The 15,795-nt window shown below is 32.4% G+C and overlaps 1 protein-coding gene across 6 annotated transcripts in view; it reads left to right on the top strand.

Moving 5' to 3' along the window:
• Positions 1 to 15,795, top strand: part of ELP4 (elongator acetyltransferase complex subunit 4) — a 243,507-nt gene that overhangs the window by 83,130 nt on the left and 144,582 nt on the right. For 4 of the 6 annotated variants that reach the window (XR_008290413.1, XM_015066909.3, XM_053203335.1 and 1 more), the window contains exons 6-7: positions 4,087 to 4,174; positions 9,426 to 9,611. Coding sequence is in view for 5 of the 6 variants with exons in the window: in XM_015066909.3 (XP_014922395.1) it covers positions 4,087 to 4,174; positions 9,426 to 9,611 (274 nt within the window). In the remaining variant the exon portion in view is untranslated. The remainder of the gene's footprint in view (positions 1 to 4,086; positions 4,175 to 9,425; positions 9,612 to 15,795) is intronic. The other 2 variants (XM_053203337.1, XM_015066910.3) reach the window with 1 other exon arrangement.

Here is a 15,795-nt window from a genome sequence, read left to right as displayed (position 1 = left end):
TTAGCTCAGCAAACCATTTTGCACAATTAGTTGAGACATTTGATATTGCACCTACTGCCCTGTGAGTATATCTTACTGTTTGTCATAAATGAATATTTGAAATATATGTATAAATAGAATTTTGGTAATACAAGTCATATTTTCTGAATGATTTGCATAATAATATCAAAAATCTTCACTTTAAATTAATCCTAATTGGGAGTGATAACAGTTTTTCTTCCTAAGTATTTCTTTCAAGTGGCTAAATCAATATTTAAATGCACCAAAAGTTGTTTTTTTTTAAAATCCAGCAATTAAGCATTTTAATGAGAAAAATCAGTCTTAAGAAAAAGAAAAATCATTCTTGAGCCATTAATTTTAAGTTAGGAAGGACAAGAGAAATTATCTAGTGCAACTCTGTCATATGAGAAAATTTTGAGGCCCAGAACAGAAAAATTAAATACTTTGCCTCATTATCACCCATTTAGCTATAATTGCTGATATAGACCTAGAACTCAGATCTTGATATTTATTCCATATATACATAATTTTATTGTTATAATCTATCTTTTCACAAATAAAATCTTGTCTTTTGTTATTCAAGCTTTTTTGTTGTTGTTACATTTATTCTTTGATTACATTGAGACTTTTGTAAGTATTGCTTTGTTCATTCTTTGAGAAACTATAAGGTACTTAACTGCTCTTTATTATCTGCTTGATTTCTTTTCTAGATATACTACATCTATACCTACCGCTAGCTATATTACAGCAGATTGTTTTTATCTTTCTTAATGAGATTGACAAAATTACTTTTCATGGAAAAACCATTACCATTTGTTGATAGAAATTGAAGTTCTCTGGTACAAATGTCTGTCAGACCTCTTGCTGAAAATTGGGGCAGGGGGAGAAGTGATAGGTACAAAAGTCTCATTTTTTCCTATCAATTTAAAAAAGATGTAGAACTTGGTCATCAGAATATAGATTTAAATTTTGTGTCATTAGACCCCTTTTATACATGTTTAATATTAATATGAAGAAATAAACTATAAAAAACATGGTAATTAAAGCAGGTATATGGAATAATTTTATTTTTTTAACTGAAAACAATTTTAAATGCTTGGTATTTTAAAGATAAAAATTAAAGTTCTAATAATTGTTTTTACGTTCTTTATATGTTATAGTTTTAAAGAGAAATTGTGGTATCAAGTTAGATCATTTTACCATATAAGTTGTTGAAAATTAAGAAAATTGGCTAAAATAATACACATGATTTGAAATGTGCTGTCTTTGGGACATGTTTTAAATACTTTGATAAGCTAACCTTTGTTAAATGCCTGGAAACATTAATAAGGAGGACAGGGACATATTTGTAACTAGATTTCCTTCTGCCAACTCCTGGTTTATAAGTTACTCTACTGCTAAAAAGCAACAAAAAAAGACAATAGCCTCAAAATTAAAGGGGTTTAACTTAAAAAATTTTTAGATGACAATAGAACATATTTTTATCTTTTACTGATTATTATAAGTATTGCTGACAAGGAAATGTATCTCATGGAAATTAATAATACTTAGTAGTAGTTTAATATCAATACCATATAAACCAGTTCAATTTTAAATGCTATAACCCATGCATCATAAATGAATATTATCAATTTATATACCTAAATGTATTGTCTTTTTCCCATTTAATTTTGTTATCAGAGTGTTTATTGTCCTAGAAATCTAATTAGTTTGGGGAAATTTATTGCTTGTAAAGTTCTGAGCATTGTTGGTGATTGGATTGTTTTATGTTAGTGATAAATAAGGAAAGAGATTAAGATGTATTGGCTTTATGTCTTTGTTTTTGTTCTGATATCAAATCTCTCCACCACTTTTGAAGAGAATCTTAGCTTTACTGTGGTTACTATCAGAATGGGAGAATATGAAATAAATAATTGATTGTATTGGTTGAACAGTGGCAACAAAAAACTAAGAAGTAATTTATGTATGTGGTGTTTTATAAAGTACCTCACATAGTAAATTTACTACCATGCACTTAAGACAAATTTTATTATTGAACAATTTGGGGCAGAAGGAATAATGTTTAAGAAACTTTTTGTAATATATGCAATAATAATGGTCTTGGGTAGATTCATTATTGGTGGATTAGAATGAACTGGCTATATTCTTGATCCACCCTCCTTTAACCCATACTGACATTCATCAAATGGTTGGCTGAAATTCATTTCATAATCTGGGACCTTGGAACAGAGTTTACCCCTTGTGCAAATCTAATTGACCCAGATAGGAATTGAATATGCAGGAATTCAAACAGCAGCACTGTATTCTGAAAGTTGAGCTACCCAGGACAAATATGTTACTTATTTATTCATATATATTTATGTATTTATATATATATAAATATCCATATATTTATGAAATAGTTGCATCACTGTCTTTATGGAATTTCATTTTTCATAGACACATTTATAGACTCATGAAACTGGAAAAATGTGACCATGTGATCCAATGTATCTTCATCCAAAATGGAGATATATGAGAAATAACCATACTGCCAAAGCCTTCAACTGGAGCCATATTTGTTTTGCATGTAACAGCATTCTTTTTTTTAATAATCTTTTTTAATGTTTATTTATATTTGAGAGATAGAGACAGTGTGAGGGGGGAGGGCAGAGAAAGAGGGAAACAGAATCTGAAACAAGCTCCAGCCTCTGAGCCGTCAGCACAGAGACCGATGTGGCTCACACTCATGAACTGCAAGATCATGCCCTGAGCCAAAGTCAGACACTTTACCAACTGAGCCACCCAGGCGACCTGCATATAACAGCATTCTTTTCTCTTGGTTTTCTTTCTTTCTTTTCTTTTCTTTTCTTTCTTTCTTTCTTTCTTTCTTTCTTTCTTTCTTTCTTTCTTTCTTTCTTTCTTTCTTTTTTGTTAGTTGCTTTGGGGCTAGATGTTGCTGTTCAATAAAATATTTGCAGAGATGTGCATATATTTTTATTGAACAACCTACCATTGATTTTGCACACTAAGTAATCTGCTACTTTTCCTAACTTCTTATGTTCTTTATTGTTGCATGTGTGCTTCAAATTATATTTCATTTTTTCTTTAGGTCATTTATTCTGCATATGTGATTGCTTTACTTAGGATCATGGTAGAGCAAATACTTTTGTATTTTTAAGGTCACCCACAGCTTTTACAGCATTAGTTACTGAAATGTCTATGAAATAGCTATGTTCCAGATCCTCATTATCATGACTTTTAATGTTCAGCCATAGCACACAGGTTGTCCGTTATCAAGAATATTAAATTCAGACAATGTTAAACCAGATTTTCTTCATTGTAACTATATTTTCTTTGAGGTGTTTTATAACGTTTGTAAAAAAAAGTTTTAAGTAAGCTCTGTGCCTAACGTGAGGTTTGAACACACAACCCCAAGATCATGAGTCTTATGCTGTACCAACTAAGCCTACCAGGCTCCCCATTTTTCTAAAATATTTTAAAACAGTAACATTAATGCTAACATTCATGTGAAAGATAATGTCTTCTTAAATTTATACATTTATTTTATTGATTTCATTTTACAAAGTAGAAATTATATTCATGTTCATATGTCTTAAAAGATCAAATTTTTAAATTACTATTATTTTAGCAGTTCTAAGAAAATTAAAACTTTTCTAGAAGATGAGCTCAGGTGATCAGGACATTGATTCAGGTGTACTTGGCATAGCAGTTCATTAACTATGTGTTAATTACCCATGATTACTCCTGAAAAGCTATAGTGGCTTCATCTTTTAGGTTGCTTCATTAAATCATTAATTTTCTTGGAGGTAACTAAGCTTGACATAATTAAGACATCTCAGTCTCCACAGATTTTTATTTTCCCATGATGTCAAGAACACTGAGCTAGTTAATATAAGGCATTGTAACGTATTCCCTGGATGTACTGACTTTATATTTTTAAATTATTTATACTATTTGGGTTAATTTTATATTATATTTTAGTAGTCTCATAAATTTTAATTACTTCCTCCATGTTGTAGCTTAGATTTTGAATTGTATGTGTAATATGTCCATTTCTGTATTTGAACCACTTCTTACCAACAGTTCTTTGACTCATGGCTACATAAAGCTGCTTCAGTTTATCCAGAACATCATATATGAGGAAGGATTTGATGGATCCAATCCCCAGGTATTGAGTACCTTCAAAGTTTTTTATAATCATCTATGTAATGTTGTTTTTAAACTCTCTAGGGGTAACCCAGAAGGTTTTAGAATAATTAACAGTGAACAAGCTGTTTCCAAGCACAGAAGATGTAAATAAGCAAGGCACAGGCAGCCTTTGTTTGATTTTTGATGTGTAGAGTTTTAGCTAAGTTCTCAGTGGATGCACAAAAGACATATACATACATTGTCAACATAAATTATTTTTAAATATATATTTGTGGCACCTGGAATAACTAAACTGCTGCATTTTGAAAATTACTCCTAAATCTGCAAGACGTGTACTTTTGTATCTAATTTTTTTTTAAGTTAATTTAGTTTGAGAAAGAGAGAGAGAGAGGGGAGAGTGAGCAGGGGAGGGGCAGAGAAGAAGGAGAGAGAGAGTCCCAAGTATGTTCTATGCTGTCAGTACAGAGCCCAACACAGGACTCAATCCCATGCGCCACGAGATCATGACCTGAGCTGAAACCAAAAGTCAGATGCTTAACTAACTGAGTCACCCAGATGCCCCTCTTATCAAAATTTTTTATATTTCTGTCATTCAGTCCTTAATTGAATAACCTGGTGAGTAAGAATTAATTATTTTAAGATTTTATTTCTTGTTATATCATGCTTTAGGTTATTTCACTGAATAAAAACTGCATTTTTTATTTGCTATATTAAAATATTTTATAACTTAATTATTTCTCTGTAGCTCTGTTTTTAAGAACGCAAGTTTTTAAATTCCCACTATTAAAGATTCCAAATTCCCACTATTAAAGATGTTCTGGTTAGTTTAACTTGAACAAAATGAGAGAAATTTTATTTCCAGTTATAATGCCATTTAGAAATCTTTCTCGGTGATTTTAATTGCTAAAGCTGCTAAAGATTTTCAGTTCATGTATATTATTTCAGCAGAATTATTTCCAGAGCACCATTATTTTTATTGAAGAAAGTAAAGAATCCAAAAGTCTTATTTTTGGCATTATCAACTACATTTGCTCTTAATCCATAAATTTTTAAGTATTCTTATAAACTTTACTGCTATATTTAATGTTTTTTCCACAGCAATGTTAATAAATTTTAAATTTGTTTTGATCATCAGTTTAATACAAAGTTGAAAATACCATACGTGTGGTGAAGTATATACATTTATTTATAGATAGCTTTTCACGTGTGTTACAGTTTTTGTGATGGTCCTTGGTTTTTAATACAGTTTTATTTTGTTCATTGTTGCTCCGTTTTTGGTCCTAGCTAAGATTTATGGGCACTATGTCCTCCCTTTGGTGGCATTGTCCGTCTGGAGAGGTAAATTGGTCCCTGACAGACACCTCTCCCTCCCTATGTGCTGTGGTTACTATGGAAACAGACATGTCATAACAGTTCCTATGATACAGTGTGCAGAGCTCCTGTTCTTGCAGGATGATGACACATCTTCTAAGAGCAAGAAATTTTATAAAATACAAAAAATCAAAGGCAATAACAAAGATACACACATACTTCCTTGTATATGTATATATACATATGTACACATATTTATATATATGTACACACACCCATCCATCCAAAGGACCCTTGATAAGTAAGCTATTATTGGAATGGAATGAAATGTTTGTTTTCTTAGTTGTTTATTTGAGTATTAAAAATACCACCATTTTCAATAAATAGTATTTTATTTGATGAAAGCTGATAAACTGAACTGGTTTGTCTCTGAACCAGAAGTTCTACAACTATTGACTTTTATAAAGGTTAAAAGGGTTGAGGTAAGCATTTATATGCTGAATACCAAGAACGCTGAAAAAGTTTACAACATACCGATAAGTTATAAAATATATTTCCAATTTTATTGGAATTGAAATATATCTACTAAATTTCCATATTGTTACATTTTAGAGTATATCATTTGCTAAATTACCTCAACTATATTTCTGTCTCAGAAACTTTAGATGAGTTCAAGAAGCCACAAAAATTCATCTATCGAGCACAGCTTCAAAAAATCTTATTCCTGAGTCAAAATAATGTTCTGATACTGAAATAAATTCTTTTTAAAAGGAAATTTTCATCTTACTTTCTGTATCACTACATTTTCAAATAAACTTACATTTTCAAATAAACTAACTTAATTTGAGATAGGCTATAAGGAATTGAGTATTATAGAATACTGTATAATAACTTTGTAGTAAGTAAAGTAGCTCATCTGCAAAGATATTTGGAGTGGAGATGTTTACAAATTGCTGTCATAATTTCATTTAAGTTATGATTTTTAAATATCTAAGAAATATACAATAAAAATGAAGTTTGAAAATTGATTTCACTTAGATATCCAGATTAAATATTTTAGATGTTCTCATTGGAATGAATTTAATATTTATTATTCAGCTTTCAACAAAAGTTTATTTTTTAGTTTGATTAGACCTCAATAAATTATATTAAAATTTTATTGATTATGCCTCACAGTGTGCCCCATTATTATATGGCATAGCAAAGGAATTATATGCCTGAAATTACACAGGAAATTTGTAAATCAGCCTTTGCTTTTGCACTTACTATTATATTTTTAAAAATATAAATGTATTCCCAAGTCACCTAGTGGCTCAGTTGGTTGAATGCCCAACTTCAGCTCAGGTCATGATCTTGTGGTTCAGGAGTTCGAGCCCTGCGTCAGGTTTTGTGCTGACAGCTTAGAGCCTGGAGCCTGCTTTGGATTCTGTGTCTCCCTCTCTCTCTGCCCCTCCCTGACACTCTGTCTCTATCTCTCTATCAAAAATAAATAAACATTAAAAAAATTTGTTTAAATATATAAATGTATTCCCTATGTTGAAGTATCATGCTCAAATATGTTCTGATGTGGTGAGTACCTACCTCACTTAAATATCTTTTTCATTCTTTGGCTTAATATTGTCATTCTTTATACACACACACACACACACACACATATGTGTGTGTGTGTATGTGTATCATCATATCTGTCATAGTCACTAAACTTCTACAGTTCTCCTGCTTCTGCACCTATCATCATTTTTGTTATAAACTTTTAGCAGATGCTTTTTGATACAATAGTTGGTAATGGTGACTGGGTTAAAATACAGCTGACCTTTAGTTTCTGAAATATTGGTAGGGAAAACCGTATAATGCTGCTCTCCTTCTACCTTCAGATTTTGTTTTAATACCTAGATTTTGGGGGCAGGCTTGTCTCTCCATTTTTCTAGATTGCTCTTTCTATTGCAAATCTAATTTAAGCTACAGTTCAAGAGAAAACAAGTTTGGGATGACAAAATGAAGCTTAATCTTGCCATTTTACTTAAATTCTGAGTTTCTAAGTAATACAGTAAAAGGGATAACCTATAATTTCAGAGATATCTTACACAAATTCATCAAAATGCATTTAGATTTCTAATACATACATGCCCTGGTACATATTATTACTTCATTTCATTCAAGTAATGCAGAAATAAAAAAAGAAAACAATTTTTATGGACTGCCAATGATGTTAATATATGTCTTAAGGGTTGCCTATCATAACCTTAATACAACCAGAAAAGAAAACTGGACTAGCTGCCTTGATAGTATCATCACGTTTCAGGTCTTTGGAGTCAGGAAGAATTTTTCAAGTGTGCTTAAACTAAATTCCTTTTTCTGTAATCACATTTTAATAGCTTTATCCAGGCCCTTTATATATCATGTCCCTTTATATATTTTAAAGGATTGTGTGATCTCGTAGAACAATTTTTTATTGTAGAGATGAGAGAACTAATGCCTAAGTAGTGTTGTGTCTTGCTCAGAATCACATCTTCTTAGTTGCACAGTCCAGACTGTGAATCTATCTTACCCATCTTACTGATTACTGTCCCCTTCTGTTTTTCCTCTTCTAACTTTTCAGTGTTTTATTCATTTCCCTACTTTCCTTTGTTAATAAATTCTCAAAAATACACAAACTCAACTTTCATGTGTAATATCAGAGAGATAGTAGTTGATTAATACATTTTATTAGTTAAATAAATTTTATTCATTTGTTATAACAATAGCAAGCAATATGTTGTAGGATCTGACTTCATCAAAAAACACACTCAAATGACACATGTTCCAAATTTTTTATTTAAGGGAGAAAATGTATTTTCCCCATTAGAATTGTAATGATAAGTTTCCAATTATCTCCATGCACCAGGTTTTGCTAATGTCTCCTTCCTCTGCCCAGAAATTTTGCCAGATTGCTAAAGAAAGCATTTATAGGGGTGCCTGGGTGGCTCAGTTGGTTGAGGTTCCAACTTGGGCTGAGGTCATGATCTCATGGCTTGGCTTATGAGTTTCAGCCCTCATTGGGCTCTGTGCTGACAGCTCAGAGCTTGGAGCCTGCTTTGGATTCTGTGTCTCCCTCTCTCTCTGCCCCTCCCCCACTCGTGCTCTGTCTCTCTCTTTCAAAAAACAAAACATTTAAAAAAATAAAAAAAATTTTTTTAAATACAAAATAAAGAAAGCATTTATAAAACATTTGTTTGGTTAGGATAACACAAACAGTAGAATTTGTTATAAATACATCTCTGGCAAATGCTTATTGATAATCAGTGTAGGTTTTCTTTAATGGTTTTTAAATGCTCTTTTCCCAAGAAATATCAGTCATCATTATGACCTTGATATCAGTAGTCTTGAGTTCCAAATGTTCATTTGTTCAATTTTGATAAGTATTGAACTGAATTATTTTGTAAAAATAGCTTCAAGAAGAATAAGTAAAAGCAAATATAAGGTATAAAAGCAAAACACACATTTTTAAACTTCTTTCAAACAAAATATCAGGCATTGGACATAATAGCACTAAATGAAAAATACTGAGCAAGTTATAGTTTATTGAAAGACTTGTAGAATTTTATAATACTAAGAATGGTTTCTAAGTATTCTAGTTTAGATGTTCTTTATTGCTAACTGATTTTTTAATGTATTATTTCAGCTGTCGCAAACATAATTCGTAAAGTGGTCACTTAAAATTTAGAAACTTGAGGCTTTTGATACTCTTCAAATTTTCCAAAAGTGAGAAAAAAACAGCTATTTTTTAATACTCTTGCAATATAGACAATTTCCTTTATATTGCCGTATATCAACTACACATAAAGCTTTTTACCGTCTCTACTATCTCCCTGCTATGTTATAAATTTCAAAAACTGGCAAATAGAACTAAAGGAGGTATCCTATTTGTTAATAAAACTTAATGTTTTTGTCTCCCCCCCAACCCGACACACGCATTTCTTTAGAAAAAACAGAAAAACATTTTAAGAATAGGAATCCAGAATCTTGGTTCACCTTTGTGGGGGGATGACCTCTGCTGTACGGAAAATGGCAACAGTCGCAGCCTTACGAAGTTCCTGTATGTCCTCCGTGGTCTTCTGCGAACCTCTCTTTCAGCCTGTATGATCACAATGCCAACACATCTCATCCAGGTAAGAATCTTTCCAAAACTCCTCTCCCCTAATTAGTGCTACGTAATGAAGAGCAATATATAAACACTCGGAGTCTGAGTCTGATAAATTATTTTCATATGCCATTTAAGTAGAACAGATTTCAGGAATGCCAGAGAGCAAAATGTCCTTTACTTTAGATTGTTAAATTGTTGTGTATTTGTGGCTTTAATATACAGTGAGTATATGGTGAGTCTATCTTTAATAATATTATTTTTTTTCTTTAATTTCTTGTAAATGCATAATACATTGTGTTATGTGGTTGATTTTGTACTGATATCTTTTCATTAATCATTAGATTAATCATAAAGATCTAAGATATGGATATAGATCTTGAAGAAATATTTGCACACCCATATTCATAGCAGCATTATTTACAATAGCTAAAATGTGGAACCAATCTGAGTATTCATTAACAGATGAACTTGATAAGATATGGCCTATATTGCAATGGAATATTACTCAGCCTTGAAAATGAAGGAAATTATGAGGTGCCTCGTTGGCTCAGTCAGTTAAGTGGCTGACTTCAGCTCAGGCATGGGTTCAAGCCCCACATCGGGCTCTGTGCTGACAGCTCAGAGCCTGGAGACTGCTTCAGATTCTGTCTGTCTGTCTGTCTGTCTGTCTCTCTCTCTCTCTGCCCTCCCTCAGCTCGTGTTCTGTCTCTGTCAAAAAATGAATAAAAATGTTAAAAATTTTTAATAAAAAAAGAAAAGGAAGGACATTCTGACATATGCTGCAACACTGATGAATCTGAGGACATTATCCTAAGTGAAATAAGTCAGTCACAAAAAGACAAATACTATGATTCCATTTATACGAAGTACTTAAAGTAGTAAAAATCATAGAAACGGAAGGTAGTATGGTGGCTGCCCTGGACTGAGGGAGAGGGAATGGCAAGTTACTTAATAGGTACAAAGTTTCTGAAAATGGTTGTTGGTGGTAGTGGCACAACATCATGAATGTAGTTAATAACACGGAATTATACATTTAAAAATGGTTAAAATGGTAAATTCTATGTTATATATATTTTGCCACATTCAAAATTTTGAGTAAAAAAAGAAAAGGGGCACCTGGGTGACTCAGTCAGCTAAGCCTCCAACTCTTGATTTCGGCTCGGGTTGTGATCTCGCAGTTCGTGAGTTTGAGCCGCATGTTGGGCTCTGTGCTGACAGCCGGGAGCCTGCTTGGGATTCTGTCTCCCCTTCTCTCTGCCCCTCCCCTGCTTGTGTGCACTCTCTCTCTCTCAAAACAAATTAACACTAAAAAAATGTAAAAGGAAAAGTAAAGACAAACACTGATCTAAATAGGACATGTCCTTTTCTTCCCTTGCTGTTTCTATGTGTAAACCTTCTGAAACAACACTCTTAGGGAAAAAGGTCCATCTCCCCAGACAGAAAAAGAGGGATTTTTGCAAGATTTGCCTCATCCGCTCAAAAAGTCCTTTTCTTAAGAGTGTTCAAGAGGCTGGGGCACCTGGCTGGGTCAGTCAGAAGAGCATGCAACTCTTGATCAAACGGTCATGAGTTCAGGCCCCACACTGGATATAGAGATTCGTTAAATAAATAAAACTTAATTTTTTTTTTTTATAAAAAGAGTATTCAAGAAGCAAGTTTGGGACAATTTTCATCATTGTTGTTATTTTATATGTAATAGAGAAAGTACAATTACATTGTATATTTTTCCACAGTATTTATTATTAAATATATTTCTATAACAAACACAATAATAGAAATAATAAAACTAAAAAAAAATCACCTGCAGTGAATGAATCTGAAAGTCAAAATAAGCTAAATCACTGAAATCATCTTTTCTAATGTACATACACTAAATTAACACTTTGATATAGAATGACTTTTGTAGCAGAATAATGTTGAGCTTTGTTTTCCTTTACTTCTCTAGGAAGTCTCAATAATAATAATGATAGCACTAACAAATACAAAATACTTAAAGTCAAGATCTTAAAGTTCTTATAAAATCCTTACATAACTACTGTTGTAATCTACATTTTACATGTAAGGAAACTGAGATACAGAGAAGTTAAGAAACTAGATCAGTGTTTAATACCTGAGAAACCATGGTTTGAACCCAGAAAACTGGGTTCCAGCACCTCATACTAGAATACGTAGCACGTTTTTATTCTGGAACTGATTCTCTCAAAGCTAGTAGTTCTCATATCTTTTATCTTGGAGTTAGAAAGGACATGGGGCTCATCTGAGCTAGGCTCCTGCCTTCGGCTGAGTAAAGTAGTATCCCAAGTGAAATGACCTGTTCAAGCAAATCACAGAAACAAAGACTATCCTTGGTGAGATTTCATGGATCTATGCAAACTCTACATTTGATTAAACTAACAGGAATAAACACTGACAGAAATTAAATCAAATTAACAGAAATAAAAGATAGAATTGAAATTTGAAGTTCACCAAGGAGATAAAGAAATGCCATTTAAATTAAATTAATAAACATTAATTAAATTAACAGAAATATAAGATATAATTGAAATTTTGAGTTCACCAAGGAGATAAAGGAATGCCATTTTAAGATGCTGTATCTAAACATACTGTATAAGTGTTAAAGCTGAGACATTGTTTAAGGGCTATTAAGTTTGTAAAGCACCATATTCCTTCCTGCACAAGTAGAGAGAGGAGTATGATTGACAGCATACCCCCATACATTGTCAGTGACTTGTGCTTTTGAGCTTTCTAAGGGTTACCATAGCAACTTCCTGCTGTTCAAGTTAGCATTCCTCTTTAATAATTGCAAACTTTGAGCAAAAGAAAAATTAGATCTTAATCAGAAAAAAAGTTTGACTTTTCACATCAAGATTTCCTTTTTTTAAGTAAACTCTACCCCCAACATGAGGCTCAAACTCACAACCCTGAGATCAACAGTCACAAACTATCCCAACTGGTGCGTCTCACATCAAGCTTTCTTAAATCCAAATATTTCTCTGTCAACAAACTGTGGAGAAAATCCGCATTTCTTATAAATTTTATTATTGAAGCTGTGTTGTATCTCATTCATTCATTCATTTCTTCTACACTGCTTTTGAGTGACTGACAGTGCTATAGTCCACTATATATATAGTGGAAATTTTAAAATGAATGAGAGACACTGGTTCCTTTCAGGCACCTTACTCTGTAGTGGGGAGGTGAATATTAAAAACTAGTGTTTCAATCTGAAGATGAAATGCAGAAAACAATTGCATTCATAATAGCATCAAAAAGAATAAAATACTTAGAAATAATTTTAACAAGAAGAATGTACAACTTATACTCTGAAAACTACATAACATTGTTGAAAGAAATTTTAAAAGATCTAAATGAATGGAAAAACTTTCCAGGTTCATGGATCAGAAGGTTCAAAATTAATATGACCATTGTCTCCAAACTGATCTGCAGATCCAGCACAGTCCCTATCAGAATCCCAGCTGACTCTTTTGGAGAAATCTGCAAGCTGATTCTAAAATGGCTATGGAATTTCAGAAGACTTAGAATAGCCAAAATAATCCTTTAAAAAAAGAATAAGCTAGGAGGGCTCATACTTCTCAATTGCAAAACTTTCTAGAAAACAATGGTAAAAGACAGTGTAGTACTATCATAAGAATAGGCATATAGATCAATGAAATAGAATTGAGAGTCCAGAAATAAACCCATATATCTATGGTCAACTGATTTCAACAAGTGTGCCAAGACCATTCAATGAGAAAACGATAGGCTTTTTCAACAAATGGAATAGGACAACTAGATAGCCACATGCAAAAGAATGAGGGTGAACCATTACTCCACAGCATGTACAAAAATTAATGCAGAATGGATTGGAAACCTGAATGTAGTAGCCAAAACTATCAAGAAATGCATGCTCTACCAACTAAGCCAGCCAAGCACCTCAAAATTAAAAACTTTTATATTCAATGGACACCGTCAAGAAATTGTTAAAGGCAGCCCACAGAGTAGGTGAAAATATTTGCAAGTTATATCTGATTAGAAATTTTTATCTACAATATATAAAGAATGCTTACAAATCAATAATAAGACAACTCAATAAAAATGGGACAGTAATTTGAGTACACATTTTTCCAGAGAAGATGTACAAATGGCCAATTAGCACATGAAAGATGCTCAACATCATTAATCCACAAAAATGCAAATCAAAATTACAATGAGATACTACTTAACATTCCCTAGGATGGGTAAAACAAAACCTCAGGTAACATTAAGTGTTGGCAAGGTGAAGACAATGGAATCCTTATACCCTGCTGATGGGAATATAAAAGGGTACAGTTGCTTTGGAAACAGTGTGGCGCTTTTCAGTGATTCAACCTGGAGTTACAGTGTGACCCAGCAATTCCACCCATTAGTATATACCCAATAGAAATGAGACCATGTGTCCACATAGAAACTTGTGCCTGAAAGTTTATAGCATTATTATTAATAACAGCCAAAAGATGAAAACAGCCTAAATCTCTATTAACTGATACTGGATAAGCAAATGTGGTATATCCATACAATGAAATACTATTTGGCTATATAAAGGAATAAAGTTCTAATACTTGCTATAAGACAGATGGACCTTAAAAAGATTATGCTAAGTAAAAGAAGCCATCACAATAGAACATATATGATTTCATTAATATGAAAGTCCTGAACAGGGAAATCTGTAGAGACAGAAAGTAGATAGTGGTTACCTAAGGCTTTGGAGGGCTGGGAGATAGGGAGACCTTGAGTATGTGTTGGGGTGATAAATAAAAAGATTGGTTTGTTTTTTGTTTTTTTTTAAGGTGATGAAAATGTTATAAAATTGCCTTGAGTAATGGTTGCACATATCTGTGAATACTAAAAAACCTCTGAATTGTATACTTTAAGTAGGTGAATTGAATGGTATGTAGATTATATCTCAATAAAGCTGCTGATTTAAAAAAAATGTAGGTTACATGGGGCGCCTGGGTGGCTCAGTCTGTTGAGTGACCGACTTCAGCTCAGGTCATGATCTCACCTTTTGTGAGTTCGAGCCCTGCGTCAGGCTCTGTGCTGACAGCTCAGAGCCTGGACCCGCTTCAGATTCTGTGTCTCCCTCTCTGCCCCTCCCCCTCTCATGCTCTGTGTCTCTCTGTCTCAGAAATAAATAAACATTAAAAAAAATTTTTTTAAATGTAGGTTACAAAATAGTTGGTAAATCTGGTAGCAGAGTTATAAGTATACCAGATCAGAACTTTAGTTCAGTGGTTCTCAAACTTTTTAATCTTAGAACCTCTTTACACTCTTAAAAACTATTGATGATCTCAAAAAAACATTATTTGGGTTGTATCTATTGATATTTACCATATTACAAATTGAAACTAAGAAATTTTCAAATATTTATTTACGAATTCTGTTAATAATGAACTGATCACATGATTGTAAAAAAAATGATTTAAAAAAAATTTAGTTAGAAGAGTAACATTGTTTTACATTTTTCCTTAGTAGGAAACAGCAGGTTCTAATATTGGCTTCATTATTCAATCCATTGTGATATATTGTTTTGGTTCAAGTATGAAAAGAAAATCTGACTTCACACAGATACATTGTTGGAAAAGGGAGAAGTGTTTTAGTAGCCCTTTTTTTTTTTTTTTGATAATTGTAGAGATTCTTCAATATACACTGAAACTCAAAAAGTAATAGTTTTACAAACATTACAAATATTACAATGTGAAATCAAAAACTGTGAATGAACTTTTTCATATTATGCTACACTAAAAGGCATTCATTGCTTTATCTTGCACTTTGAATGGGTCTTTTACTCATTCAAGATATTGACATATCATTCCTTGGTCATTTGGAAGGCATTGATTGGTTCATGGAGTTATGCCAATCTTCCAAATATTTGCACATTTCATTATACAATATAAACAATCATATTGGTTAATATCAGCACCATCTACAGTGTTGTACATGTCACCAGTTTACTTTTATTGCTAATTAGTTTTAGAGCATAAAAATATACCACAATTTCTTTATTCTTCCACCTATTTATGGACATTTGAGTTATTTCCAGATTGAAGCCTTTATGAATAAAGCTGCTATGGACATTAATGTATGAGTCTTTGTACAGATACGTATTTTCATCTTTCTAGGAATCACATCCCTCTAAACCTTTTTAATTTCAGTCTTTCACATTTTAGCCATAA

The sequence above is a fragment of the Acinonyx jubatus genome, chromosome D1, assembly GCF_027475565.1.
Source record: "Acinonyx jubatus isolate Ajub_Pintada_27869175 chromosome D1, VMU_Ajub_asm_v1.0, whole genome shotgun sequence".
NCBI lineage: Eukaryota > Metazoa > Chordata > Mammalia > Carnivora > Felidae > Acinonyx > Acinonyx jubatus.
The sequence above is the reverse complement of the archived record's forward strand: the minus strand, read 5'-3'. Positions and strand labels throughout refer to the sequence as shown.